The sequence below is a fragment of the Lepidochelys kempii genome, chromosome 3, assembly GCF_965140285.1.
Source record: "Lepidochelys kempii isolate rLepKem1 chromosome 3, rLepKem1.hap1, whole genome shotgun sequence".
NCBI classification, from domain to species: domain Eukaryota; kingdom Metazoa; phylum Chordata; order Testudines; family Cheloniidae; genus Lepidochelys; species Lepidochelys kempii.
The window spans coordinates 157,306,304-157,333,418 of NC_136382.1; the positions used below are offsets into that span (position 1 = coordinate 157,306,304).

At 45.9% G+C, this 27,115-nt stretch overlaps 1 protein-coding gene across 1 annotated transcript in view; it reads right to left on the reverse strand.

The window, feature by feature from the left end:
• CAPN13 (calpain 13) overlaps nt 1-27,115 on the reverse strand; it is a 62,445-nt gene that overhangs the window by 25,353 nt on the left and 9,977 nt on the right. The window contains exons 3-8 of the mRNA XM_078851973.1: nt 11,900-11,969; nt 10,845-10,963; nt 9,025-9,158; nt 7,170-7,344; nt 5,210-5,284; nt 1,214-1,299 (exon numbers count right to left, since the gene is read on the reverse strand). Coding sequence (XP_078708099.1) covers nt 1,214-1,299; nt 5,210-5,284; nt 7,170-7,344; nt 9,025-9,158; nt 10,845-10,963; nt 11,900-11,969 — 659 coding nt within the window. The remainder of the gene's footprint in view (nt 1-1,213; nt 1,300-5,209; nt 5,285-7,169; nt 7,345-9,024; nt 9,159-10,844; nt 10,964-11,899; nt 11,970-27,115) is intronic.

The following is a 27,115-nucleotide window of genomic DNA, read 5'->3' on the forward strand; positions in this document are numbered from 1 at the left end:
ACCACGTAAGCCTGTCAGTTGTGTTATTTCCAAACAACAGTTTTATAATTAAGTGATAATTGTATTTTCTGCAGAGCATAAGATAAATAAACAGAGCATGAATCAATAATTTATTGATTTATGCAGTTTACCTTTCAGCATGCGCCACTGAAATTTCAATTATAGCAAGGATTATAGTTCACCCTTCCAAAAAGTGGGAAATACTGTCTGAGCAGATAGCTGTTATTCCAGCCTCAAACATGTCTGCATCACCTACTACACTCCCACCGGCCCATCCAGACGTTAAGTGCCAGACTTATTTTCTCAGCGGAGAAGTTATTAGTGTTATCATTCACAGAGGGAAGGAGAATTGTTGTTATTAAACCATAATGTTGTCATGGCACCTGTACAACTCTGTAGCTAGGAGAACACCAGCTTCAGTCAGCCAAACTGGATTCCCCACTTGATACCTATGTGCAACAAAGTCATCACAGTGTTTCCTCTGGATCATTCTCTTGCATTTGGAGGGGAGGGTGAATCCCCAGTGGAGCAACCAGGATGTCTGGCCTGCAAAACCCATTAATCCCTTGAGATCCACACTGGTCCTAGAAGATCCATTCAAGACAAGGGCTATGTGAATGGAAGCTCCATGCCTCTGCACTACCTCCAGGCCCCACCTCTGGCTTGGCTTGCAAGCATCCATCCATCCATCAGATCAGTGCTATCATGGCCACTCCCCCTGCTGGCTACTCTCCCTCCAGATTTGACATCCTGGAGGGGGAAAGCAGCCCACTTAAAACTGCAGCAGGAGCATTCTGCACTGACATCCTTAGAAAGTTCAGCAGCATACAAGCTGCACAGTGTATTGGATGCCTATGGAGCATTAAACAGCAGAAAATTGTATAAGGGCATGTCCAGAACCTGTATTAGGTGAAAACAGCAGCTATCCAATCTGAGATTTACCTGTAGTTATCCACTGTGAAAACTGTTAGCTGAGAGAAAGAGGGATGTCTGAACTAGACCCAGTCAGGAGTAAGTATAAAAATAACATTGCATGTATGTTTTCAATCCCAAATTGGGCTCTTTTGGGAGGTGTTTGCAGATGGAAAAAGGGCTTAAAGCAGATTAATTTAGAGTTGCCTACTCCATTGTAGTCAGCCCTGGATTTAGCCTCCTTGCAGTAAACCCACAAAAGCTTCACCCTTCTTATGAGATCAAATCTTTAAAGCCGTACCCATCACTCCAAGGCCCTCTCCATTCCCCGTGACCCCAAGGATTCCAAACTCTGATTATATCTTCCCAGCCATTCTTGTATGGTATCTGTAAAGGAAAAGAATAAAAAGCCAACTGTAGTCACAGCCTTCTGTGATCAGGATATACAGTAATACAAGTGCATCTTTCTTAATATACCTTTGAGGACTCATTTAACTCCTGCCCTCATTTGGCTGCAGCTAAAAATCAATGTCTCTTTGCTACATGGTATTAGAAACAAAGCATCAGAGAACACTGCACCCATTTTTCCTTCGCATCGTGAGCAGAGGGCTGACACAGTCAGAAGCACTGACTGCCTTGCCACATCACATGACTGTCATATGCCCAGGAAAGTGCAACTGTCAGCAAAGCCAATGACTTCGTAGTACAAGGCCACCCACGACTAAAATGTATCTATATGGAGTGGAGAAGATGCACTGCAGCATAATCCTGAGAACAAGGGACTGGGGAACCTGTCGGTCAGGCTATTTATGGTATTTCTAAGATGCCTGTCATCCGGGAATCCAATCCCTGACTCCTGGCTTCTATTCCCAGCTTGGTGTTTCCCGTTAAGGCAGTGAGCTTCTGTGTTCTGCACAAGTTGGAACATCTGGACTTGAGTCTCTTCTTGCTTTCTCTAGTGTAACTGAGGAGTAACTCCACCAAAGTTGGCAGGGGGTGGGGTAAACTGGTGTGACTGACAGGAGAACCAGACCTTCTGTGTGGCTTCCAATTCTTGTTCAGATACAGAGAGTCCTGGAAGTAATGAAGGCCTGGCTCACTGTGACTAGAACCCCTTCCAAGGCAAAGAGGCATCAAAGTCAAAGTGCTTTCCAAACACAAAACCTCCCAAACCCCACCCTCCCCCATGAGGTAAGCAAGTATTATTTTCCACCTTGCATAAAAGGGAAACAGAGGCAACAGGAAGTTAAATGACTTGTCTGTGCTCACACAGGAAGTCAGGGATAGAGCTGAGACTAAAAGCCCAAGTTTCCTGACTCTCAGGCCTGTGCTCTAGTCAGCAGCCATGCCGGGACAGCTCCTCCATCGGTGTAAATCTTCACAGCTCCATTTACTTCAGTGGAGCTAGACCAACTGAGACTCTCACCCTCTCTCTCTCTCTCTCTCTCTCTCCCCCTCCATCAAGTGGTCATCAGCAGCATGCTCTCATGCTTCCCCAGCTTCACCTCTACCCGCTCCTCTCCCCAACAGGGCCCGGGATCATAGCAATCCACCTTTACCCTGGGGCTCACCCTGGAGCCCAGCAACCCCTTGCCTAGATCAGCCCAAGGGATCACTGCTGAGGGAGTCACAAGGGAGGGAGTGACTGGAGCTAGGAATCAAAGCTAGGCCTTTGGCAGTTCAAAGCTGTTAGGACAGCAGGACCAAACGCCCTTCCTGAAGCATGCAGATTCTACTGTATGTGTTTAAAGGGGTCAAACTTGAAAACATTTAGACCAAAAGAAAAAAAAAGGCAAATATAGGACACAATCCCTTTTGCCAAGTGCTTTGAGATCCTGGGATAAAAGCTCTTGTATCATGTAACTTGTGTCCCTCCGCGAATGAGACTTTTCAGTCACTGCTGACGGCCACGCCCCAAGAATTAGTCCAGGTCACTGTCTGGCTGTAGTAAGTAATTTGCTTTTCTGGATTATTTTGTTGTGCCAGATTGGTCCATATCCCTTCTAAGTCAATATTAATATTTGGTCAGGGGCGGTTGTGTGTAGGAAGGATAAGCCTAAAAAGATAGAGAAAGTAATTTCTTTATCCATCATGAAACTCTTGACTTTAGGCCACAGTTTGATGCCAGAAGAAGTTTGCTCTTGGATCTGTGAAGTGCAAGCTACATCCCTTGATTACAGAAGATGAAGATGCTACAGCCTCACTCTTGATGGGATTTTATAACCCTTTGTCCCGATTCTTTAAAAAAAAGAAAAAATCAACATTTCAAAAAAAACTTAATGGAACAGAAATTGTGAGAAATGTTCATTCACAAGTGTTGAAATCTTTAATTTTGACATTTCAGATTGAAACAAAACATTTTGACATTCCCCAAATCTATATTTTGTTTCAGTTTGTTGAACTGACCCGAAATGCTTCATTTCAAGCCAGTTCAATATTAAACTACATTTTCCCATTATGGCACATTGCCTCCAAGGAGCTGTACTTTGGGTTCCCGTATGTATCAGGCTCCTTTGCTAGACTACATCTCCCATGATGTACTCTGAGACATGTGACTCCCATGATGCACCACACAGAGTTTGGTCAGCAAGAAATCTGTATTGCATTATGGGAGATGTAGTCCTGCAGGGAGTTCAGCCCATAAAGAAGAATGTGGGGCCCAAACTACAACTCCCATAAGACAATGCGCTGACAGCTTTGTTTTATTAAACTGATTCTAAACATTTCAGATCAGTTCAACAAAATGAAGTATTCTGATTCAGGTAAAACTCAGAGAGAAAAAAATCAAGATTTCTGTAGCAAAATTGAGATTTTTCCCACAGAAAATTTTGATGGTGCATAAACTGCATTTTCCATCTGGAAATTCCTAACCAGCTCTACTACCAGGCCCCCTAACAAACGGAGAGGAACTTTTGCCCCTTCAACAGCAGAATTTCCTCCAGAGTCCCCGACAGTGGCAGCCTTGCCATTCTGTCATATCCTAATCACAGGCATTCTCTTTCCTGAAAGCCATGCATACATCTCACATGTCCCACCCATTATCACATTTTCATTCTCCACCTATCCACTCCCACTCCTCACCCCTACAATTTAGGAGAGTGGAATGGACAAACCATCAGTATAAAGTAGGCTTCTTTTCAAACCTTTCATGTTGTGGCAGCTATCACCAAGATCACATAGGTCTTGACCATAAAAGCCTCTGTCTGCTGCACAGCAAGGAGCTTAAGCTCTTTTGCACTTCAGTGCAAATGCACATGGCGGCAACATGTGACTGCTAAAAGGCTTAATTATGAGGTGCAGTCCACTGACTGGTAGCAGCCCTCTGCACATGTGCTTCCTTACTGAGGCTGGGTGTAGGTGTAGAATGGGCATAGCTGAGGAGACATGGGCTTAAGTTCCATCCTTACCATGCCAATCTGTTTTTGAGCTACATGCTCCCCTCCTAGGCCTGACTCCTGCAACTCATGAGGAGTAACTTGATAGTCTTACAGCGGTGCTCTCTTTAATGAAGATCAGATCCCCTGTGTTCTAACCTGGTCATCACTTTTTACCTTGTAACAATCTGCACCTGCTCTGGGTTCCAGCCCTTAGGGCCAGATTTTCAAAGGTATACAGGTGTCTACAGATGCAAGTAGGCACCTAGTAGGATTTTCAAAAGTGCCCAGGGACCAAAGTCCCAAAGGTATTTTAAATACCTTTAAAAATCTGGCCCTTAGTGCCTCTCCCTCCTGACCTTCCTCTAACCTCTGATTGAGTGGAACCTTACAACATAATGCACCATAATTTCCCTTAATTTGATTACCTCTGCTATCCCATCAATAGTTTATAGCCTGGAATTAAATTAACTCATGGACTGAACATACAAGAGTCTCCATGCATTTAATTTGGTTTTGTCTCTTGAAAACCCTGAAGGTTTGCTTAAGGTCTTTCATTTTTGGAACCAGTTACCCTTGGCAGTGTCATTGGCTGTGGGCGACTGAAGCCAGGAGTGTTAACACTGGTCTCTACTCTCCATCACTTTGGTACATTGCTTGAAAACAGAGAGCTAACCACATTCCCTTTATTCCACACACAAATCATAAACTGCAGAAATTTGGGGCTCGATGCAGGAATTACAGGTGAAATTCAATTGCCTCTGTTATGCAGGTGGTCAGACTAGATGATTGTAAGGATCCCTTCTGACCTTAACATCTCTGAAAGCAACTGTGAGTGGAGCAGCAGTCAGTATGCTAATCAGGAGACAGCCATGGAATACTACAGAAAAAATGATAAGTAGGGAAAAGGTCTCAGTTCTTACTTCTGTAGCCCCAGTCACAGTATAGGCATGGCCTTTTATGAGTCCGTTCTTCAACTCCATGTTACCAACCGATTGCTGAGGAGAGAAAGCACAGCCATGAGCTCCCTGAAAGACTTGCAAACATACGTTTGTTTGCCCCCCAAACTGCTATTTGGTTAGTTTGAGAAAAGAGAAAAATGGAGCTGACCTCACTTAAAACACTACAGCTGAGCTGCTGATGTAAGTGCCTGGTGTTTGTTTCCCCTGGCGGCCTGACGCAAATCCAGCCAAGTTAATGGAGCTACAAAGGCATCACACATCTGAAAAGCCCATAAGGATCCAGTGTTGGAGTAGCTTCCACAGCTGGTGCAGCTGTGACAACACCTGGGGTGGGTCATTGGTAGGAACTGACCTAAGCACCAGTCTCTAGTGTAACGCCGACAGACCCTGGTCGTCAGTGGGCAGGATTGAATCTGGGGCCTCTGGAGCTTAGTGCATGAATCTCTACCGCATAAACCAAAAGGCAACTGGCTGTTAGCTAAGGCTGTAGAGCAAATTCAATAACCTCTCTCTCTTTTTAGGTTTCAGAGTAGCAGCTGTGTTAGTCTGTATCCGCAAAAAGAAAAGGAGGACTTGTGGCACCTTAGAGACTAACCAATTTATTTGAGCATGAGCTTTCGCCACAAGAACTCCTTTTCTCTCTTTTTAGTGGTCTCGGTGCCCCTAGATGGGACAGAACACCACAGACAGAAGGTGTGTGGGTGACATACTTCCCTTAGCTGAGGAAGTGTGTCCCGAGCTTCGGAGTCTTCCCAGTTGAAATCCTGGACGAGCCCCCACTTGTAACGCCAACAGACCCCAGTTGCCTGCGGGCGGGATTGAACCGCGGACCTCTGGAGCTTAGAGCATGAGCCTGTACCACATAAGCTAAAAGCCAGCTGGCTGTTAGCTAAGGCTGTAAAGCAAACTCATCTCTCTCCCTCTCCCTCTCTCCCACTAGATGGGACAGAACACCACACCCAGAAGGTGTGTGGGTTACACTAGCACTTGAACTAAAGGGGTAATTCAGTTCGTGGGTAGCAGCAGTTGGCAGCTATCATTTAGTGAACCAAACACTAGAGGTGGCATGACACACATTTTGCCAGTGCACTGCACAGTCTATATAAATCCATGGAAGTCTCTTTGCAGCACACCAGCAGACAACATGAGTGTTTTTATGAGGGCCCCTATCAACCCAGCAGCGTCCATTAAGGAGGGTTATATCTTTCCCTGTATCTCAGAAGTGTGTTTTCAGCCTACAAGGAGCCTGCCTTATTCAAATGCAAACCTGTAATTCTACCAACTGAACTAGCAGCCAATACCCAATAGCTGTCAGCAGCAGACATAGTGGGTGTCTTCTCCAAAGACCTCCTTTTGGTCTTCCTGCCCTAGAAACTGATCATCTCAAATTCTGGTCCTGAAGTCATAAGGCCAGGTTCCATGCTGGTGCCAGGGAGTACAGTTCCATTCCAGCGCACTAGGCCCATTACATCTGAGGCTCCGATCAGGAGCTATCAAAAAACAGTTATGGAACCAAGCACCTTTGAGTCAGAAAACTTCCTTTGGGCTTCGTCATCTGCTTTCTATCCAAGTAGCTCAGCCCTTGATTTCTGGCATCATTGCTGATTAGCCCTGTCAAGTGGTCATCCCTTCCACAATGGTGGAGTCCAGGCCAGGATTTAGTGAGAGAGACTTTGGTGATGCTGGGTAGCATAGTCAGTCTGAGAGCTAGGGAAATTTCTGGCCAGCAACCCCAATAATAAAAAAAAAACCCTCTTTATATTCAATACAGCTAAGCTTTATTTCTTCTCTACCACTAGGGACACTACAAGCCCCCTCAACGAGTATCTATTGTACAGCGGTAGATATGGATTCCTGGTTTCTTCAAAAAAAAAGTAATATAAATATGGTAAAAGCAAGAAGACCTGTCCCTCCTGCTTACCCCTCCTGGTGTGGTACATCCCATCAGGCATTGTGATTTGGCAGCTGCTTTTGCTATCTCCTGCAGATCAGAAGGCGGTTTCTGTAAAAGAAATTGCACTTGGACTCCACCTGTCAAGTCTACTAGCGCATCGGAAATGTAACCCCAGTGCAAATTCTGATAGGAACCTCGCAACCTGGGGAAAAAAAGAAAAGAAAAAAGAAAAAGGGAAATGGATTTGTTCCTATGATCCACCCAAGTAAGCAATGCATAGAGGAAATTAACTCAATGGATGCACATTTAATACTCTCTGTGGTGCATAAACATATTATGAATGTACTACGTGTCATGAGCTGGGGTTGAAATGCACATGCAGACACAGTGGTAACCCCTAGATTGAATCTGGTCCCTTCAGCACCGGAAGTAGAAACCTCTACCTCTTGAGCTAAAGAGGGGTCCCTCTAGCTTTCAGAATCTATGAGGTTGTCTGGACATTGGGATCAGTCAGTGGAGGGAGGCATGATCAAATGTGTGTGCACGCATGCACATAGTCACACACTTGGCTGGTGTGTAACACACAAACAAAGAAGGAAACACACAGAGTGCCAGCATGCACCATTTCAATCCCCCTTACGCTCTAAGAAGTGGACTGAGACCATCACTGGTTATGCATCAGCAAGTGACGAGCCATCTGATAGTAACAATGTTTGAGCACTAGGGTTCTCACAAGGCCATGTTGCAAGCAGGATCTGTGTTTTCTTATCTTGTGCTTTCATTGCAACGGCAAAAAATCTCAAGTTAGACTGTACTGTAGTTAGAGCATAAATATACACATCATTATAAACCACAGTGTACAGTCAATTTCATAAACTGGAGAATCAGAAAATGAAATCCAAGGCTAATTGTATTTTGGACCAATGTCCTTGATGAAAGGAATTTGCCATGTGCGCTGGGGAAAACTTCTCAATAGGAATTTCATAAACAGCAACTCTAGCAATTTCAATTGAATAGAGGTTCAGTTTGCTCTGTAATTAAAATCTCACACTGTGAAGTAGTACCTACTTCGGAGTCAACTTTTATCAAATACATCGTGGCAAAATTCTCCACTTCTGTGTCTCCCAGTTATCATTTTACCATTTGCTTATTCCTTGCTGAATTCATTAAACCACCCAGTATGTGCTTAATGCACTCCCTGTATTATATAGGTAATACACTGACTTAATTTATGTCATAGCTCCTACTTGCAGGTCGCAGTGAGTATAACAACCTGCTACTTACTCACAGCTGAGGTGTTCTTCTTTAACTTAAGTAATACAGGACTTTGCTTTTGATGCTGAGAATCCAAGGTTCAATCCCCACTGATGACTGTAGTTTTATTCATTATTAGTATTAAGGTAGTAGCTAGAAGCCTCAGTTGAGACGAGGGGCCCTTTCTGTGCAAACACTCAATGAGAGACAATCCATGTCCTAAGAAGCTTACAGTCTAAATAGACAAAATGTGGGAGGGAAAACAGAGGTGAAGTGACTTCTCCAAGGCTAAACAGCAGATTGGTAGCTGGCCCAGAAATAGAACCCAGGTCTTCTGAGTCCTATACCAATGTCCTATCCACCGGACCACACTGCCTCTCAGGAAGAAAAGTGTGTAAGAGAACCAGGGAACTTTAAATCTTCAGTTTAAAATCTACAGTCTTTAGCCTGTAGTATCTGCAAGTATGTCCAGCCACAGTTCATTACATATCCAGTGCTCAGAATATTGGACCATGGTCCTGAACAACACTACACAGGGTACTTTGTCCAAAGCAGCAGGCACACGTATAGCCACACAAGCATAAGACTCAGCAATGGCAGGAAAGACAGACTTGGCGGGTATATTTACTTGGCATATGCTTTCTCTAGCAGGGATGGCCAGAATTCATTTCTGCTGCGAGGTTGAACAGACAGGTATCTCTCATTGAGAAAAGGCAGCCGGTCGTCTATCACCACATCCACCCAGTCTCCAAAATGCCAGAACTGGAAAAACAAAAGAAAAAAAAACTATTGTAAGAATAAATAGTGCTGCCAAATGACAGTCTCCAGAAATAGCCCAAGACTGAATGTAAACCATGAATATAAGTAACTTCTTTGCTCTCTCTCATAAGCTATTTTGTACTGTTGCTGTGTACTGTTAAATAGGTGCTGACTTTCATTTCAGAGGTGTCAGAGGAACAGCCGTGTTAGTCTGTATTCGCAAAAAGAAAAGGAGTACTTGTGGCACCTTAGAGACTAACCAAATTGGTTAGTCTCTAAGGTGCCACAAGTACTCCTTTTCTATTTCAGAGGTGGCTACCTTTCAGTGGTGAGCCACTTCTGGACACAAAGTGCTCTGGAATTACATGGGATGAAAAGTACATGTAGATGAGTAAGTATTACCATGACTGGACTAAGGCAGATGTTTCAAAAAGGGCAGAAAACTAAGTGTCCAAACAAAGTGGTACGCCTCGCTACTCAGCTCAACATGGAGCTTCTCTTGGTACATCTCGGGGCCAGAGACGCCCTTCACCAAGAGCTAGTCTTTGGATAGTCCATTCCCTCTCTTTTCTGTGTCTGAAACCTCTCTAGATCTAGATCTTTCTAAACTTTGACATGGGTTGTATTGGACAGGCAGAACACATTTGGGGCTATTATCCATCAGCTTGACAAATGAAAAGGAGGCAATTGGCCACTTCAACAGCTGGACAGAACAGGTGTTCTTCTGACTGATCCAGCTGGCGAGTGATCAGTGGGGGATGAACTAACGGAACTGTTGCTAGAGTCATTAGCAAACTAATGTAGTGCAGCAGGACTTTGATATCACAACTGGACAAATCCATACCTGTTGTAATGCTAAGGACTTCCGTGCTGTTATGCCAGGGATAAATTTGTCCCAGTATGGCTATATTTCCATGGCTCGGTGAGCAAAAATTACAGGGATGCATTGTTCCATTTAAACGGTATTGCTATTTGCAGTGAGTACCCTCAGTGGCAAACTAGCTTGGGGTTCTAAATGGAAAGCAGGTTTGATCATTCTCCTTAGTCTTTCTCAACGCAAATCTTTCATTTAGTTTAGGTTTAAGATAGATGAGGAGTAGTGTTTTAGATTTTGCAAAAGTAAAACCAGGATTGGTATTACTCGGAGCAATGGAACATAAGGAATAGCAAGAACATTCTAATACAAAGATCTGTTACTCTGTGGGAATAGTCTCGCAAGAGAAACTGTGTACGCTCCTTTGCTAGCACCATCTTTTTTGAAGCTGGACAAAGTAAAAGAGAATGCACTTGAAAACAGTTTTGCATTGGGTATGGGGAAAGGACAAGATGATCTAATGGTTCTTTCCATCTTTAGTTTCTGGGACTTTGTGATACTCCAGTCATACCCTCTTATGCTAACTCCTGTAAGGACAGATCATACGATACTTGCCCTTCACCAGTGGTGAGCTGGAGCCGGTTCGCACTGGTTGTTAAATTTAGAAGCCCTTTTGGAACCGGTTGTTCCACGAGGGACAACCGGTTCTAAAAGGGCTTCTAAATTTAACCGGCCAAAAGTGATGCCTTAGGCGCCGACTCCATGGGTGCTCCGCAAAATTCAGGGGTGCTTGGATCTGGGGTTGTAGTTCAGAACCATCCGAGCTCTCCACCCAAACAAGGTGGAGCAAAATCACTAAAGTACATATTACATACCCGGAAATGAAAAATCCCAGCATAAGTCTCTTTGAATCCTTGGTCCTTTGGCATAACATTTTCCAGAAATTGCCTCTGTAATGTCAAAGATCCCAGGGCAGCCAGAACCCAGCAATCACCTTCAGGGAGACAAGTAACAAACCAGATGCAATTACACGTATTGCCTCATGATCTCCTTCTGCCTTGCCAGGGTCTGTATCTTTCTTACACTTTTCTTTAGGAAACAGGGTTACTGCAGAAGGACTGGGAGAACCAGTTTGGATAAAATAAAAATGTGGGCAGACTGTCGAGACTCAGACACACTTGGCCTCAGGGCCTCCATCCACCCGTTCAGGTCTTTTTCTATACTGCACCCATCTCTATCGTATCTGACTGCCATGAAGGAAGAGGGAGCCAAAGGCCCTGTGCAGAGGCACTTAGGCATCATACAGAAGCTCCTTCCCTTTGTGGGTATCCTAGTTCTACAGGATAGGAAGTGGTGCAGGCAACTGCCAGACCCTGAGTTGGATGAGCCATTTGATGACAGTGCAATTTCTTCAAGAGGAAGACTCTTGTTACTCTCAAAAGGAAACATGATTGGGGGGTGGCCGGGAAGGGATGGAGCTACAGCAGGACAGAGACAGGTACCTGGATCAGAAAAGCTGGTCAGTCGTGACAATAAAAAGAGAAGAGCGTGGAAAAGAAAAGCTGAGAGTCACCAGAAAAGGACTTCAGGGTCACGAGGCCAAATCCAACTCTGATAAAAGATGGCACACAATGGGAGTTGTACCCACTTTACATAAGGGTTGAATTTTACACATAGAACTTCATTTTCTATCTGGTCTGGGTCTACCCTTCTGCACCCATTCTTCTGCAGGATGATGGGAGCCAGTGAGACATCAAAGTGCCTTGGCCCAAAGGCGCTGTAAAAGATAATGGTATTTACTATCTGGGATGGATTCTCTGTGGATTTGTGAGTGTGTGCACTAAACCAAACCAAGCTCTCAGACAGCGGCAAAGGAAAGGACTCCGGTCTACAGCTCAGGCTGGCTACTGAAACAGAACTTTGATCTTACCTATTTCTCCTTGAACAATATCAAATCTGCTAACACCGTCCACGATTAAATGGGGATTTTTCTCGATCATCTGAAAAAGAAGGAAAACAAAGTCCATTGTGAGTATCCAACCAGCAGTGCATCCTTCACAGCTATAGAGCCTCTCTTACGTCACTTTCAACTGATTCCCTATGAGGTCATAGTGGTGTTTTATGTATTTGAAATTCATGACTGTTTAAAAGCAGTGATGGGAGAACTGCAAAACCTGTGTTGCTTCACACAGGCATCCAAAAGTTCAGGTGCTTCTCAGAGGTGTAGTCCAGATGAACGATGTAGTGCAAAGAGAAAGCACTATACAAATGCTAAGTATTGTTATTTTTATTATCATCCTCCAAGCTTCCTGGCCAGAAATCAGCTCTCTGCAACCACAGTGCCCCCTGGAGAGTGAGAAAAGGACCTTGGAGCTCTCCACACGCAGACGGAAATGAGAGACTCAGGCTTTCCTTCCCTAAACCATGCTGCCTCTCACAAGGGAGGAAGAATTATGGTCTCCCTGGCCTGACATCCCCAGCCATTCTGCCTTCCACTGGAAGTGGGGGAAGACTTTCTATTTAAATCACGATTTGAGGACTCCAGTAACTCAGGCAGTGGTTAGGGGTCTATTACAGGAGTGGGTGGGTGAGGTTCTGTGGCCTGCGATGTGCAGGAGTTCAGACTAGATGATCATGATGGTCCCTTCTGGCCTTAGAGTCTGCGAGGTTCTTTAACGCCTTCATCACCATGACATCTGGACACTGAGTAGCTCCAACAAACCATGCTGTTTCCTTGAGTTGGGGAGTGGGTGCCCATCCTTTGGAGAAGGAGAACTTTACATCTTCCAATCTAGTAATCAAAAGGTAGGGGGACTTGGGATCAGTCCAAGGGAAAAGGGACTTGGGCCTGGGGGTGTCTTTCTGTAGAGAGGGCCTCAGAAAGCTCAGATCATTGGCTAGGCATCCAGATTTCGGCTAGGCATCCAGATTTCTATAGGCTTTTCCAGACTAAACCTCTGAGCCTTTTGTTATTCACACATCTCTAATTTAGATCTGGCTGGGCTGTTTTGCATCATTTCTGTTAATGAAAGCTATGGACGCAGGGCTTATTTTCTGTGGACCAAATTCCAAAGTCCTTACTGTTGATTTTTCACTCAAGCCTTACTCAGGCAGAAGCTTTCCTGAATTCAATAAGAGTTCTGCCTGGATGATTAAAGAGCAAAAGCCTCTAAATTCAACCCTACATGCCTAATTTTTTAAAAATGTTGTATAAGTCCAAAATCAAAGCTTGGTGCAAGACCAGGGGGCATGGAATCACCATTGCTTTTCATCATGTTTTTAAACTAGACATTAAGAATGTTAGACAAATAGATACTGGATAAGCTAGAGTTAAGATTCTTAGCTTATGCAGATAACATCGTACAACTGTCAGCCACATTTGAATTAATGAGGATACTCTTTGCTACCTTGGAAGACTGAATTGCAGTCGACTTGCACTGACAGTAAATGCTAAGAAGACAAAGTGGTTACAAGTTGAAAAAGGGACTATCCATAAAGTGTTGAAATGAAGCAATGGTGAAGTCGTAGAACAAGTAAAATCTTATGTGTACCTAGGAAGCTCAATCAGTGGGGACGGTCCATCAAGGATGAGGTTAAGAGGAGATGTCCCTTAACTACAAGGGCTGCACAGAAACTGACAAAATCATGGACTGATAAAAACATTCCATTTGGTACCAAAGTGAAAATTTATCAAACCCAGTGTACTAACAGTATTACTCTATGAATTGGAACCAGCTGCATTAAATGAAAGAGACATCAGACAGCTGGAGGCTGTAGAGATGAGAAGGCGTTTTTGAACTACTGAAGGTATAAAGGGGAATGATTTTAAGACAAAGTTATAAGGCGAGTTGGATGTGAAACCACGGTACAGAATTGGCTACAATCGAAAAGATTATGATAGTGGGGCCCTGCAGAAGACAAGCAGATGACAGGAAAATAATGCAAACACAACTGAAGTCAGTCCGACCATGAGGCTGACCATTGATTAGATGGCGGGATACCATATGCAGGGACATGACCAAGCTGGGGTTACTGGAGGAACAAACCATGGACAGCAGTGAATGGCAATGCTGTACCACTCCCTGTGTCTGTAAAAATACTTTGGGATTAAAGAGATAATTGCATGGGATTTAGTATTTATAGTAGGAAAATGCTCATTTAAATATCTCTCTGGGTCTTCTGTACGAGTGACCCTTGTAATATCTGCCGGCTGAGTCAAATATTTTACACCTCTTGTGACTTGTTGTTTGCTTAGGCATGTTCATTTGCCTCTGCATTTAGGATTAAACACCATTTCAAAACAGACTGTCTGTTTTGAAATGGTGTTTAATCCTAAATGCAGAAGCAAATGAACATGCCTAAGCAAACAAGACACAAGAGGTGTAAAATATTTGACAGCTGGGGTAAGAAAAATAGTTTAGCAGCTCTTCTTTAAGCTGGGGCGGATGCTCCCTCCCACCCACTTGATTTGACAACCTTCTGCACAAACCGGAGACTAGCAGCTGACGTGACTCATGTGGCTGGATGAGTTGAACTCCGGGAGACGTGTCAGCTTCCTGAAACGTTTTCATGGTGACTGAAAGCACCCAGTAGCCCATTAAAAGTTTATCAAACTTGTGGTACAAAGCAGCTCTTCCCAAGCAATGAATGGTGCATGGCACCAGTACTGGTGATTCAAGCGCTTGTGGATAATCGCCCAGGCTCTCCTAATAGCGAGACTCTCTGCAGAGTCACAGAACACTGTGGGCGCCCTCCCCCCATTCAAGAGCATGTGCATTAGTCTGCTGGCTGGGCGTCACAAGACCTGGGCTCTATTCCCAGCTCTGCTATTAGCCTGCTGTGTGACCTTGGGCAAATCTCATTTCTTTCCCCCTCCATCTCCCCTCCCGCTCTTTGTCTATCTGCATTGTAAGCTGTTCACGGAAGGGACTGTCTCTCCGAGTACGTGTTTGCATAGCGCCTAGCACAATGGGGCCCCAGTGCTCTACTGGGAGACCAAGAACCATAATTAAAAATAACGATAAGTTATAACCATTGTATTGTTTCCCCCTTCCCCATTTTTGCCATGAGGGGCCGTGGCGTGGCGGCATAATCCTAATTGTGGAGTCTAGGCAGCTTTGGATTTGTTACAGATCATTGCTTGTACACCACATACAAGCAAGTGAAATAAACAGGTATAGATATGGGTATGAAACTGCTGGAAAGCCTTTTCTTTGGTTCCAGTGAAATGGACTGAGTGTTGTCGGAGAGTACAGTAGCAGAGCTTACACTAACAATGGAGCCAGAAAGCCCACGAGAAGACTAGAGATGATATGAGCACGTTATGGAGATTCACTCTGAAACTGACCCATTGGATTTAGCAGCAGATTTCAGTGCAGCCCACTGAGATGTCAGAATACTTGGTTCTCAAATGAGAGTTCAGCTGACTTATTAGGGATGCTTCTCGCTCAGAGACAACCAGTAATTCTCTATCCAAACAAAGACACTGTACGAAAACAGCCCAACCTACATGCCTTAGTCATGTTTGTAGATGGGTTAGTAAATGTCGCACAAAATAAACAAAAGCAAAAAAAATACTCTAAAAATAAAACCCACCCAACACTGATTCAGCTTTAACTCCAATTTGGTATGCTCTCTAGGAATCTAACTTAGAATATTGCATAAACAGAAGGGATCACTTCTTCCAGGGTGCTTGAGTTACAGTATATGTCCTCACCTCCCTTCACAGTTATGGTGTTACACCTACCGGTGCATGGTGTAGGACAGGGAGGATGGTCTAGTGGTTAGGGTACTACCCAGGGACTCAGAAACCTGGATTCAATTCTCTGTTCTGCCACAGACTTCCCATGTCTCTTTGTTCAAGTCACTTAGTCTCTTTGTGCCTGAGTACCCCATCTGTAAAGTGGGGAATCAGCACTCCCCAGAGGGAGTCAGGAAAATAAATGCATGAAAGATTGTGAGGCTCTCAAACAATATGTTAATAAAGGGCTTATAAGTACCATAGATGGGTGGGGTACGGATTTTGTGCTATTCTCATAGGTGTTTTAGAAAAGCTACATGTAGGAGGAAGGGAAGACTGAATAGAGAAGTAGAGAGGCCTCTGGTGCATTAGCTTTGCAAGCTCAGGTTAGTGAGAGTCTATCAACAGCAGCAAAGCAGGTGCTCATAATGGACCTCGGAGAGGAAACTGATGCTTCCCTTTGGAATAATAGCAGCCTCTTTCAGCTCGCAACTGTGTCCCCAGAGGTCAAAACCTGAGAGTGAGGTTGTGATGACAGAGTTAGCAATTCCGAGTAAAGCCAGAGTGGAGCTTTGTTGGGGGGGCTAAAGTGAAACTGACAGTATCAGAAAGATTATTGCAAAATGTGGCAAGGCACACAATCATTTCCAAGCAAACCACACAGACGTCACAATCCACCAGCACAAGAAATGCTGAAGCTACACAGATATTTTTAAATAGAGTGATGATGCGTGTATGTAACTAGGATGAGTGGTTGGTTGACTGTTGAAATAGGGATGTAGGGAGGTTTGGATCCACTCATCAACAGTCATACTTCTTGTGGTACTTGCACTAGTAGTGTTCACCCTCTGCTCCTTATCTTTGCACTCCACCTGAGTTTTATATTGACTCCCAAAGTCCTCAGTCTAGATAAATTCAGGGTCTGCAGAGAAGCAGCTCCTCCTATCTGGTTTTTATAGGCTAAACTGGGTATCTCCTTCCATCTCCTCATGTGCAGCTGTAGCTACATTATTATGATGCTAAGCCAGATGGGAACAAGAAAATAACTCCAGAGGCAAACACCATGCAAATGATCACCAGCAGTGCAAAGAGAGGAACACAGATCTATCTCCTATGCAAATACATCCAAAGGATGCTGTGGAAGAGTTGTGAAAAGGGTCATGCCTCAACTCTTCCAGAATACTTTAGACTCCCCTAAGACCAGTATGCCCTTTCCTTTGTTTACTGTTACAGCTTTCCCTTCTATTTCCAACTCAACTTCCCATCAACCTGCACTTAGGACGAAAGAATCCCATGCACTGCTACAGGCTGGGGACCAACTGGCTATGCGGCAGTTCTGCAGAAAAGGACCTGGGGATTATAGTGGATGAGAAGCTGGATATGAGTCAGCACTGTGCCCTTGTTGCCAAGAAGGTAAACGGCATATTGGGCTACTTTAGTAGGAGCATTGCCAGCAGATTGAGGGAAATGATTATTCCCCTCTATTCAACACTGGTGAGGCCACATCTGGAGTATTGCATCCAGTTTTGGGCCCCCCACTACAGAAAGGATGTGGACAAATTGGAGAGAGTCCAGCGGAGGGCAATGAAAATTATTAGGGGGTTGGGGCACATGATTTATGAGGAGAGGCTCAGGGAACTGGTCTTGTTTAGTCTGCAGCAGAGAAGAGTGAGGGGGGATATGATAGCAGCCTTCAACTACCTGAAAGGGGGTTCCAAAGAGGATGGAGCTCGGCTGTTCTCATTGGTGGCAGATGACAGAACAAGGACCAATGGTCTCAAATTGTAGTGGGGGAGGTCTAGGTTGGACATTAGGAAACGCTATTTCACTAGGAGGGTGGTGAAGCACTGGAATGGGTTACCTAGGGAGGTGGTGGAATCTCCATCCTTAGAGGTTTTTAAGGCCCGGCTTGACAATGCCCTGGCTGGGATGATTTATTTGGGGTTGGTCCTGCTTTGAGCAAGGGATCGGACTAGATGACTTCCTGAGGTCTCTTCCATCCCTAATCTTCTATGGTTCTATGAACCTCTGTTGTTGTTCTTCATTGCACTGCTGGGTCAAGGGCTTGAGCCAAAGTCCCTTGGAGTCATTGTATTGATGGAAGGCCAAATTCTCCTCTTAGCTACAAGGATGTTAATCCAGAGTAAGATCATTGCCTTTAATAGAGTTACTCTGGATTTAGACCATTGTAAATGGCTCTGAGATTGGAAACTCCTTGGGGCAGGGTCCTTGTCTATCACTATGTTTATAAAGTGCCATGCACACCAATGCTGCAATACATAATAAATTACTACTACTAATCGCTATCTTGGAATAAGCCTAGAGAGCAGCCACTTAGCCAGGGAAGAATTATTTGGTAGTTCGCGTGCTAGCCTGGGACTTGGGAGACCCTGCTCATTGCAGGCTCTGTGTAAACTCAGGCAAGTCACTTAATATTCAGATCGAGAGTGAGTCAGTTTCCCAAAAAAGAATGGCAAGAGGGGAATAACAGTACTTCCCTAGCTCACAGGACAAAGATTGGGAGGTGCTCAGATATTAAAGTAAGTACCAGAGAGCGGGTATGTTGTAGAAAGAATTGCTGCCAAATAACCACAGAAACAAAATAAGACTCCGCCCACCCCCTTCCTCCACATAGATATTTACCTGAGTGTTTGGATTGCTCAGTTCAAGATCCAAAAAGATTGAAAACAGCAAACAGAGTGAATAAATATAGTGTTGTTATTAATCAAAGTCTAATGACAACACATCAACCACCCATGTAAGCTTGTGTCAGAACATAGCTTCCGTGCTTAGAAGAGGTCTTAAATCCTGTACTTGTGTTAGCTGTGGGAGTTCACTACATAGATTACACTCCTATTTAGTAAGCAGAGAGGTCAGTGAGATATGCAACCCACTAATACAGAGGTATTTAAATACATCAACTCTTCACTTTTGTTTTGTTCCAAATCTAGAGTCTCCAATGTGATTTTTTTGGCTGTACCCCATTTTTCTTTATGGACAGGCAGCCGAGGCTAGAGGAATAAGCTATACCCACAAAACACTTATACCAGTATAACTGCATCTATGCTAGGAGAGTTTTGCCAGTATAGCTATTCTGGCAAAAATTTTGAGCATAGACAAATCCATCATGTGGCTTCCTCAGTCCAGAGATCAACTGAGTCCGAAATCTCAGTCTGATTCAATCAGCTTGAATAGGCAAAGATGCCTCTTGTGTGAAAGAATCACTGGGTAGAAATGCTGTTTCCACATCATCAAGCTGTTATTTCAGGCACATGAAAATACTGAGTAGGATCTTAAGGTTCCACACCCTTGTGACCCTCCAAAAAAATACCCAAGCTTGGAACAGTCCAGCAGCCTCTGCTCACACCAGAAGGCAGCCCTGTAGCGTGACTGAATGACAGGTAGCACCCAACAGCTGCAGTCCTTGTCACTGTTTATTTCCCAGGAGCGTGGAGCATCTCAAATTAGACTCAGAATTCCTGAATTCTTCTTTTATGCATGGTGGTGGGGAGGATGTGATGGGTATTTTATTTCTTCGGGTTATCGTGCAGCAGTATTAGGGCCACATTTTTAAGGTGGCTTCAAACCAGTCTTTGATTTTGTGCCTGGATAAATGCCCCCCAAAAGCTACTGGCACGCTGCTAGATGGTCGTAGGGATTGTGAACATTAATATTGCCGGCTTCATTATTTGTAGCCCCAACCTGACTTTACAGGAACTAGAACTGTGGCCGTGGTAGAAGTGGTCTCTGGGTGTGAATGTAGCTAGCCGCTGAGGCCTCCACCTGGAAATTCCAGGAAATAAATTATATCTGTGCCCGGTGCAGAATGCTGATAATAATAATAATAAAAAAATCAACGGGAAGAGTGTTTCTTAATGAAGGTGGCACTTTATTTAGGAAGAGGGTGGGAAAGCTAATGCTGTGGGTAAGCCCTGTATACACAACGAGCGAAACAAGTCATCGGTAACTTAAACCAAGAGGCTACATGGTTCAGGCAGCAGGGCTGGGCCCAACCCCCGAAGTGCTCAGCATAGCAGCAGCAGTTAGCCAGGGATCAGTGAGACCTGGGTGTGTTGCCATGCCCACAATGCAGCACCTCTGCCCCGGTTCTCAGTCAGCAGTCTTTGTCCAGGTCAGCCTCCAGCCTGGGGTTTGCTCTGTGTTACATGCCAAGGAGTGACTCGTTCCCACTTGGACCTACCTCCCCGCTTGCAAGAGTCCTCTGGCACAGGGAGGCAGGCTACGGGAGAGAAGTCCCATAAGCGTCTTTGTTCCCAGAGGGCCACAGGCACCAGAGAAAACCTGAGTCACCCATTTTAAATGATCCTTTTAACCTGAAACCTACTTATCACCACAGAGCTAGTACTGATAACCACATACGTCTCTCGCTGCCACCCTGAGTCACCAAGACAACCCTTCCACCCACTTGCTGGGTCTTATCTCACAGTAGGGCCAAACTCCAAAGCCCTAACTAATGCTGCCTGGCGCCTTTCTTCGTGAACCGTGGGTCTGCATGTGGAGTAAGGTGCTACTCACCCTGAGTTAACCTGACCAGGGCCGGCCCACAACATTTTGGCACCTCAGGCGGGGAGCTCAAATGACACCTCCATGCCCCCTCGCTTGGGCCAAAACTTTGAAGACTCACCGTGAATATTTGTGTCTATGTATCTCAGGAGAGTTCCTTCCTGTTTAGATAGAAAAGCTTCCTTTGCTCTCTTTCTTTTTCTGAATGCTGCCCCAGAGGGGCGTTTTCTTCTTTCACTCAGGACTGCTGTTCTGTGCCAGCTATAGTGGCTCTCACCATTCAATGGAAAGGGACAAATAAGCAGGCTGGTAGCAGGGCCTGAGTGAGGGAAGATATCAGCGTCTTAAGGGCCTAACTGGCTCCTACTACTTCAGTTGACTGCCTGTTCTTCGCAAGTGGGTTCAGGGAAGCAGCAGGAAACAGGAAGCTCCCTGAGAAGCGGGTGTTAATCAGTCCAGGCTCCTGGGGGTGCCAGAGAGATACATAACAGGCTCGTCCTCCTCCTCTCTCTTCCTGCAGCTCCTGCTGCTTTCTGTTATTGCCTCTCTCCTTTTCTCCTGCCTGCCTGTTATGTCTCTTGTGCCCTCCTTCCTCCAACACAGCACTCCACCATCTCTGTGCATCTAGAGCAGAGAGAATACATATGTAACCCTTCTGCCCGTCAGAGTTGGCAGCAACAAGGGCCGGGTTCAATATCTAGGGGTTCCATTCCAATAACACAATGCAAACCGGCTCGAGCCCCCACCCAGTGACCTGGGACAAATATATACCACCCCCGCTGGGCGCCTCCAAGAGGCGATACTTCCCCTCTCGGAAGCACATAGTTTGAGTGTAGCAAAAGCCTTTTAATAACAGAGAGAAACAATGTGGCATTATGTTGGGGAAACACCACCAACAGGATTCATAACACAACCCGTGAGCAAAAAAAAAACCCACCCCAGGCAAATTGGGGCATGCCCTTTTCCCTTTGGTTCTTGAGTCCAGCAATCCCAAATCACCCAAAGTCCCAAAAGTCCAATGCCCCAAAAGTCTCTGTCCCTGGTCAGGGCAGCCCCAGAGTTCGAAAGTTTATCTGCAGAGCTTTACCTCCCAACCTGGGTGGAAATGGGATGGGGGTAAGAGGCACCTTACATGATCTGAAGCTGACCGCCCCATAGCGGCGCTCCGCTCCGCCAGCCGCCCCACGAACTCCTTCGCTCAGCTGCGCTCCGCTCCGCCAGCCGCCCCACGAACTCCTTCGCTCAGCTGCGCTCCGCCAGCCGCCCCACAAACTCCTTCGCTCAGCTGCACTCCGCTCCGCCAGCCGCCCCACGAACTCCTTCGCTCAGCTGCGCTCCGCTCCGCCAGCCGCCCCACAAACTCCTTCGCTCAGCTGCGCTCCGCTCCGCCAGCCGCCCCACAAACTCCTTCGCTCAGCTGCGCTCCGCTCCGCCAGCCGCCCCACGAACTCCTTCGCTCCGCTCCACGGCCCACAAGCAGCTCCTGCCATCCACACACTGCTCCGCGTCGAACTGCTTCACCAGCCGTCCCGCAAACTGCTCCACAATATATCTTCAAGTTCCCCCACTACTTAACACAACACTCAGTGATTTCAGCTCTTAGGTGAATTCAGCTTGTAGTAGGGGAGCCCCAGTGCTGGTGCACTGTCAGCCCAAAGTGAGCTCAGCAGCCTATAACTAGACTTCTAATGAAATCAAAATTAGCTCTGATATTCCACAGTGGAGAGAGGAGGAAGTGCAATTAGCATGTAAGGCCCTCACCAAGGGGCCCATGCCACCAAGTATTACTACTTGTCCCCAGCCTCTCTTCATTCACACAGTTTTGGAACCCATGACCCTTGCCTAGCGAGTGCTACTTAGTTGATGGTGAATCCCTCCATCATAACAAAAGGCCACATACAGTTCCAAGCACAGTTCCCATAATCAGGGTAATAACAATTTATTCTTCCTGCCCCAATAACAGAGACACTGGGGATCCCACAGCAGCCAAAGTGACCATTTGGGCAGCTATGGTCTCATTCTAGGCGTGGTGGGTGTGCCTATGCAAATGAGATCGGCCCCTGAAGTTCTTTTCCACAACTTGCCACACCTCACCACCAGATGTCAGGGTGGAGCTCATCCTGACACTGCTTACACATATGCACCAGCAGCAGACACAATTTTCTACACTCTGGGTCCTAGTGGCGCCCCGCCCCCAGTCTGGCACCTGAGGCAGCTGCCTCAGTTCACTTCATGGTAAGGCCAGCCCTGAATCTGACCGTTAGATTGCTCTTTCGGGGGCAAGGATTGTCTTTAAATGTGTTTGCACAATGCCTAGCACAGGAGGGTCCTGATTCTGAATGCAGCCTCAAGAGTTGGCTACAATACAACTGATACAAACTAATAGAGAGGCAGCATGCTTCAGTGAATAGAAGATCAGCCTGAGAGTCAGGAGACATGGGTTCTTTTCTGGCTCTGCAACTGACTCACTGTGTGTCCTTGGGCAAGTCAGTTCACCTCGCTGTGCTTCAGTTTCTCTACCCACCCTTGTCTGGCTTCTCCATTCAGATTGCATACTCTTCTGGGCAAGGATGGACTTGAGTGAGATGTTTGTGCAGTGCCTAGCACAGTGCGATCTTGATCTCTATTGCAGCATCCTGGCACTACTGCAGTATAATGATTACACACACACATACACACACACACTCACTCTCTCTCCATCAGGGATCGGCAACCTTTGGCACGCAGCCCACTGGGGTAAGCCCCCGGTGGCCAGGCCAGTTTGTTTACCTGCTGCATCCTCAGGTTCGGCCGATCGCGGCTCCCACTGGCCGCAGTTCGCTGCTCCAGGCAGCGGCGCGGCCCGAGGGATGTGCTGGCTGCCCTTCCCACAGCCCCCATTGGCCTGGGACGGTGAACCATGGACAGTGGAAGCCGCGATTGTCTGAACCTGCGGACGCGGCAGGTAAACAAACTGGCCTGGCCCACCAGGGGGCTTACCCTGGCAGGCCGTGTGCCAAAGGTTGCCGATCCCTGCTCTACAGTAAAAGAATGTTTTTGAGATTGCAAAGTCAAACAGTCAGAAATCAGAAAATGCCAGAATTAAGGTTGCCTGTGCAATCTTGATTTAGCCTCTGTCATAAATATAAAGGGAAGGGTAATCACCTTTAAAATCCCTCCTGGCCAGAGGAAAAATCCTTTCACCTGTAAAGGGTTAAGAAGTTAAAGGTAACCTCACTGGCACCTGACCAAAATGACCAATGAGGAGACAAGATACTTTCAAAAGCTGGGAGGAAGGAGAAAAACAAAGGGTCTGTGTGATGCTTTTGGTGGGGACAGAACAGGAATGGAGTCTTAGAATTTAGTAAGTAATCTAGCTAGGTATGTGTTAGATTATGATTTCTTTAAATGGCTGAGAAAATAGCTGTGCTGAATAGAATGAATATTCCTGTCTGTGTCTTTTTTGTAACTTAAGGTTTTGCTTAGAGGGATTCTCTGTTTTGAATCTAATTACCCTGTAAGGTATTTACCATCCTGATTTTACAGAGGTGATTCTTTTTTACTTCTATTAAAAGTCTTCTTGTAAGAAAACTGAATGCTTTTTCATTGTTCTAAGATCTAAGGGTTTGGGTCTGTGGTCACCTATGCAAATCGGTGAGGATTTTTACCAAACCTTCCCCAGGAAGTGGGGTGCAAGGGTTGGGAGGATTTTGGGGGGAAAGATGTTTCCAAACAACGTTTTCTCAGGAACCCAGATAAAGTTTGGTGGTGGCAGTGGAAGTCCAAGGGCAAAGGGTAAAATAGTTTGTACCTTGGGGAAGTTTTAAACCTAAGCTGGTAAAAGTAAGCTTAGGAGGTTTTCACACAGGTCCCCACATCTGTACCCTAGAGTTCAGATGGGGAAGGAACCTTGACAGCCTCTTTGTGCATGTGAATTATACTTAGGGCTGTGCAAATAACTGAATATTCATTTTGTTGCCTGAACCAAAACAAAAATTGTTTTGGATTAACCTAAACTAACTTCTTCTCCTTTTTTTTCCCCCCAAAATGAACCCTCCCCCTACATTAATTTGGTGTTGACCGACATTCTTTTGTTTTACCGAAATGATTTGGTGGGAGGGATCCCATTTCTTTTCAATTACATTTAGGCAAATTTCAAAATGAAACATTGTCTGAAAATGAAAAAAACAAAATGTTTCATTTAAAAATGAAATATTCCAACTTTTTTAAATTTATTTTTTATTTTTTCAGCCAAAACTATTTGCCAAATTCAACATGAATTGGTTCATAATTTTGGTTAATCTGAAACAACGTTTTTGGTGAATAAAATATTCATCCAATTTTTTTCATACAGCTGTAATTATGAGAGAGTCTGTAATGAGATAATCACATACTATTTTTCCCACAGGATCCCTGCCTACTTCAGTATTAATCACCCCTAGCTATAACAACAGTGCTTGAAATTGCACATGCAGAACATGTGAACACACAGTTTTGCAGGTGCAAATAACAGCACACACCTCTCTGTGGCACAAAACCAGAGGCTGGGTCTGAAAACATGGCCCTTAATCTTCACAGCTACTGTCCAAGTGCAGCTACTACACAATCAAGAAAAGCAACAATAAAAATGACATTGTGGTGCTCCCAATCTGTTCCCCCTCAAGGACTCCTATATCAAATTGGCTCACTTTACAAGTCAAAACAAGTTTTCTCTAACTCACCACTGCCTGGTGTCTGAAAATCAAGCTGTTTTCTTTCTGCTTTGCACATTAGCACCAGATATAAAGATCCCAGACTCTGAATGTAATTGGCAATTCTCTTGATGATGCACAGGGTAAAATAGAAGGCAGCTTGCTCCTCAGCTCCTGCATTGGATTTGGAACACTGACAGCAGTAAAAACGATCTGTCACTTAAATAACCAGATACTATGTGACTCAGAAGATGCAGAATGAGGAGAGAAGAATAGGACCAAGATGCTATTTTTCTTTGCCGTCAGATTTCTAACCAGAAATTAAATGTCAGGGGGAGCTAAGAAAAGTGGTTGACAAAATACAGCAGGGTGGACAAACTTTTTGGCCCGAGGGCCACATTGGGGTGCGAAACTTTATGGAGGGCTGGGTAGGAAAGGCTGTGCCTCCCCAAACAGCCTGACTCCCGCCCCCTATTCGCCCCCTCCCACTTCACACCCCCTGACTGCCCCCGTCAGAACCCCTGACCCATTCAACCCCCCCTGCTCCTTGTCCCCTTACTTCCCCCTCCTGGGACCCCTCACCCCAAACCGCCCCCCTGGGACCCCACCCCCTATCCAACCCCGCCCCCCGCTCCCTGTCTCCTGACTGCCCCAAACCCTATCCACACCCCCACCCCCTGACAGGCTCCCCGGGACTCCCACACCCTATCCAACCCCCCCCCGTTCCCCGACCTCTGACTGCCCCAGAACCTCCGTCCCATCCAACCGACCCTGCTCCCTGTCCCCTGACTGCTCCCAGGACCCCCTGCCACTAACCGCTCCCTGTCTGCCCCCTGGGACCCCCTACCCAACCCCCCCACCGCTGCACACGCACGTTGCCACCGCCCCCTTACCATGCAGCTCAGAGCGGCAGAAACTCGTAGCCCCGCTGCCCGTGCAGCATCATAACTACATGGGTGGGGGAACAGAGGAGGGGATGGGGGGGCAAGCCTCCTGGGCCAGGAGCTCAGGGGCTGGGCAGGACAGTCCCACGGGCCGGATGTGGCCCGCGGGCCGTAGTTTGCCCACCTCTGAAATACAGTCATCGGACAAATTTGCTACAAGAGGTGCAGCTCTACTGGGTGACAGAAAGATGTGTTCAGTTGTACACTAGTCCTGCCTGGGGAAGTGGTAAAGGTCCCATTGCTTGGGACTTTTTAAAAAGCAGGCTGGACAAACCACTAGAAAATGGGCACTAGGGGCAATCCTGCAATTGGCTTGGGGATGGGAATGGAGAACAGGCTGTTTCCATTTCTACAGTCTGTGATGCTCGGGACCAAATCCTAAAAAGTGTTGTCAGTGTCAGACCCCGGTACAACCCCGGTGACTCCCTTACCCATCTGTAGGAGAAGCAGAAGTAGGCTTGAAGAGAGCCTGAGCACATAGATATCTAGGTTAGAGGAAAAGGGGAGGATCTAATTTACACCATTCCCTACATCTGGCCCTATGACTTCAGTGGAGTTGTAACCAGAATTTGGCCCCGTGGCTTTGCAGAACTAGGGCTGACTGCAAAGCTTTCCCTCAAGATTTTAGGGAATGACAGTGCAAGCTGACCAATGATCTGAATCTGTGCCTTAAAAATGAGAGAATGGGCCAGATCTCAGCTGATGTAATCAAGGGTCACTCAGCAGAAGTCAGTGGAGCCACATCAATTTGCATCAGCTGAGGGTCTGATCTGATATACTTAAAAAAAAACCCTAAATAAATGAAAACTTCAGCTTAAATGATTTCTATTGACGTCTACTAATTTAAAAGCAGGCAGGAAGGTTTTTGGGGCTGAGAGGAGGTTGTGGTATAAATTGAAAAGATGGCAGGTCACCATCCCATGGGGCTTTGGGACAAATACTTGTAATTAATTGGTTCTAACTAAGGGCAAGATTGTGGCTGATCCCCGCACAGGTGTAATGTGAGCGGACACATACCAGGAACACCGTCCTTTAGTGCCCTTTCACAAAGGCTGGCTGTCATCTCAGTCCCTGTGCTCGCCTGCTCATTGCCCCCATGCGCTGGCCAGTGGAGAAGCACACGTTTCACCCCCTCACCCTCTAATGGAGACGTAACACCAGGCGCCCTCCCCCACAGGCCTGGGAGCCTTGGTCTGTCCGTAAGACGCAATGCTTCCCAGTGCTTCCCTCGAGTCAGCATAGCTGGGCACAGCCCTCCACAGAGGGCT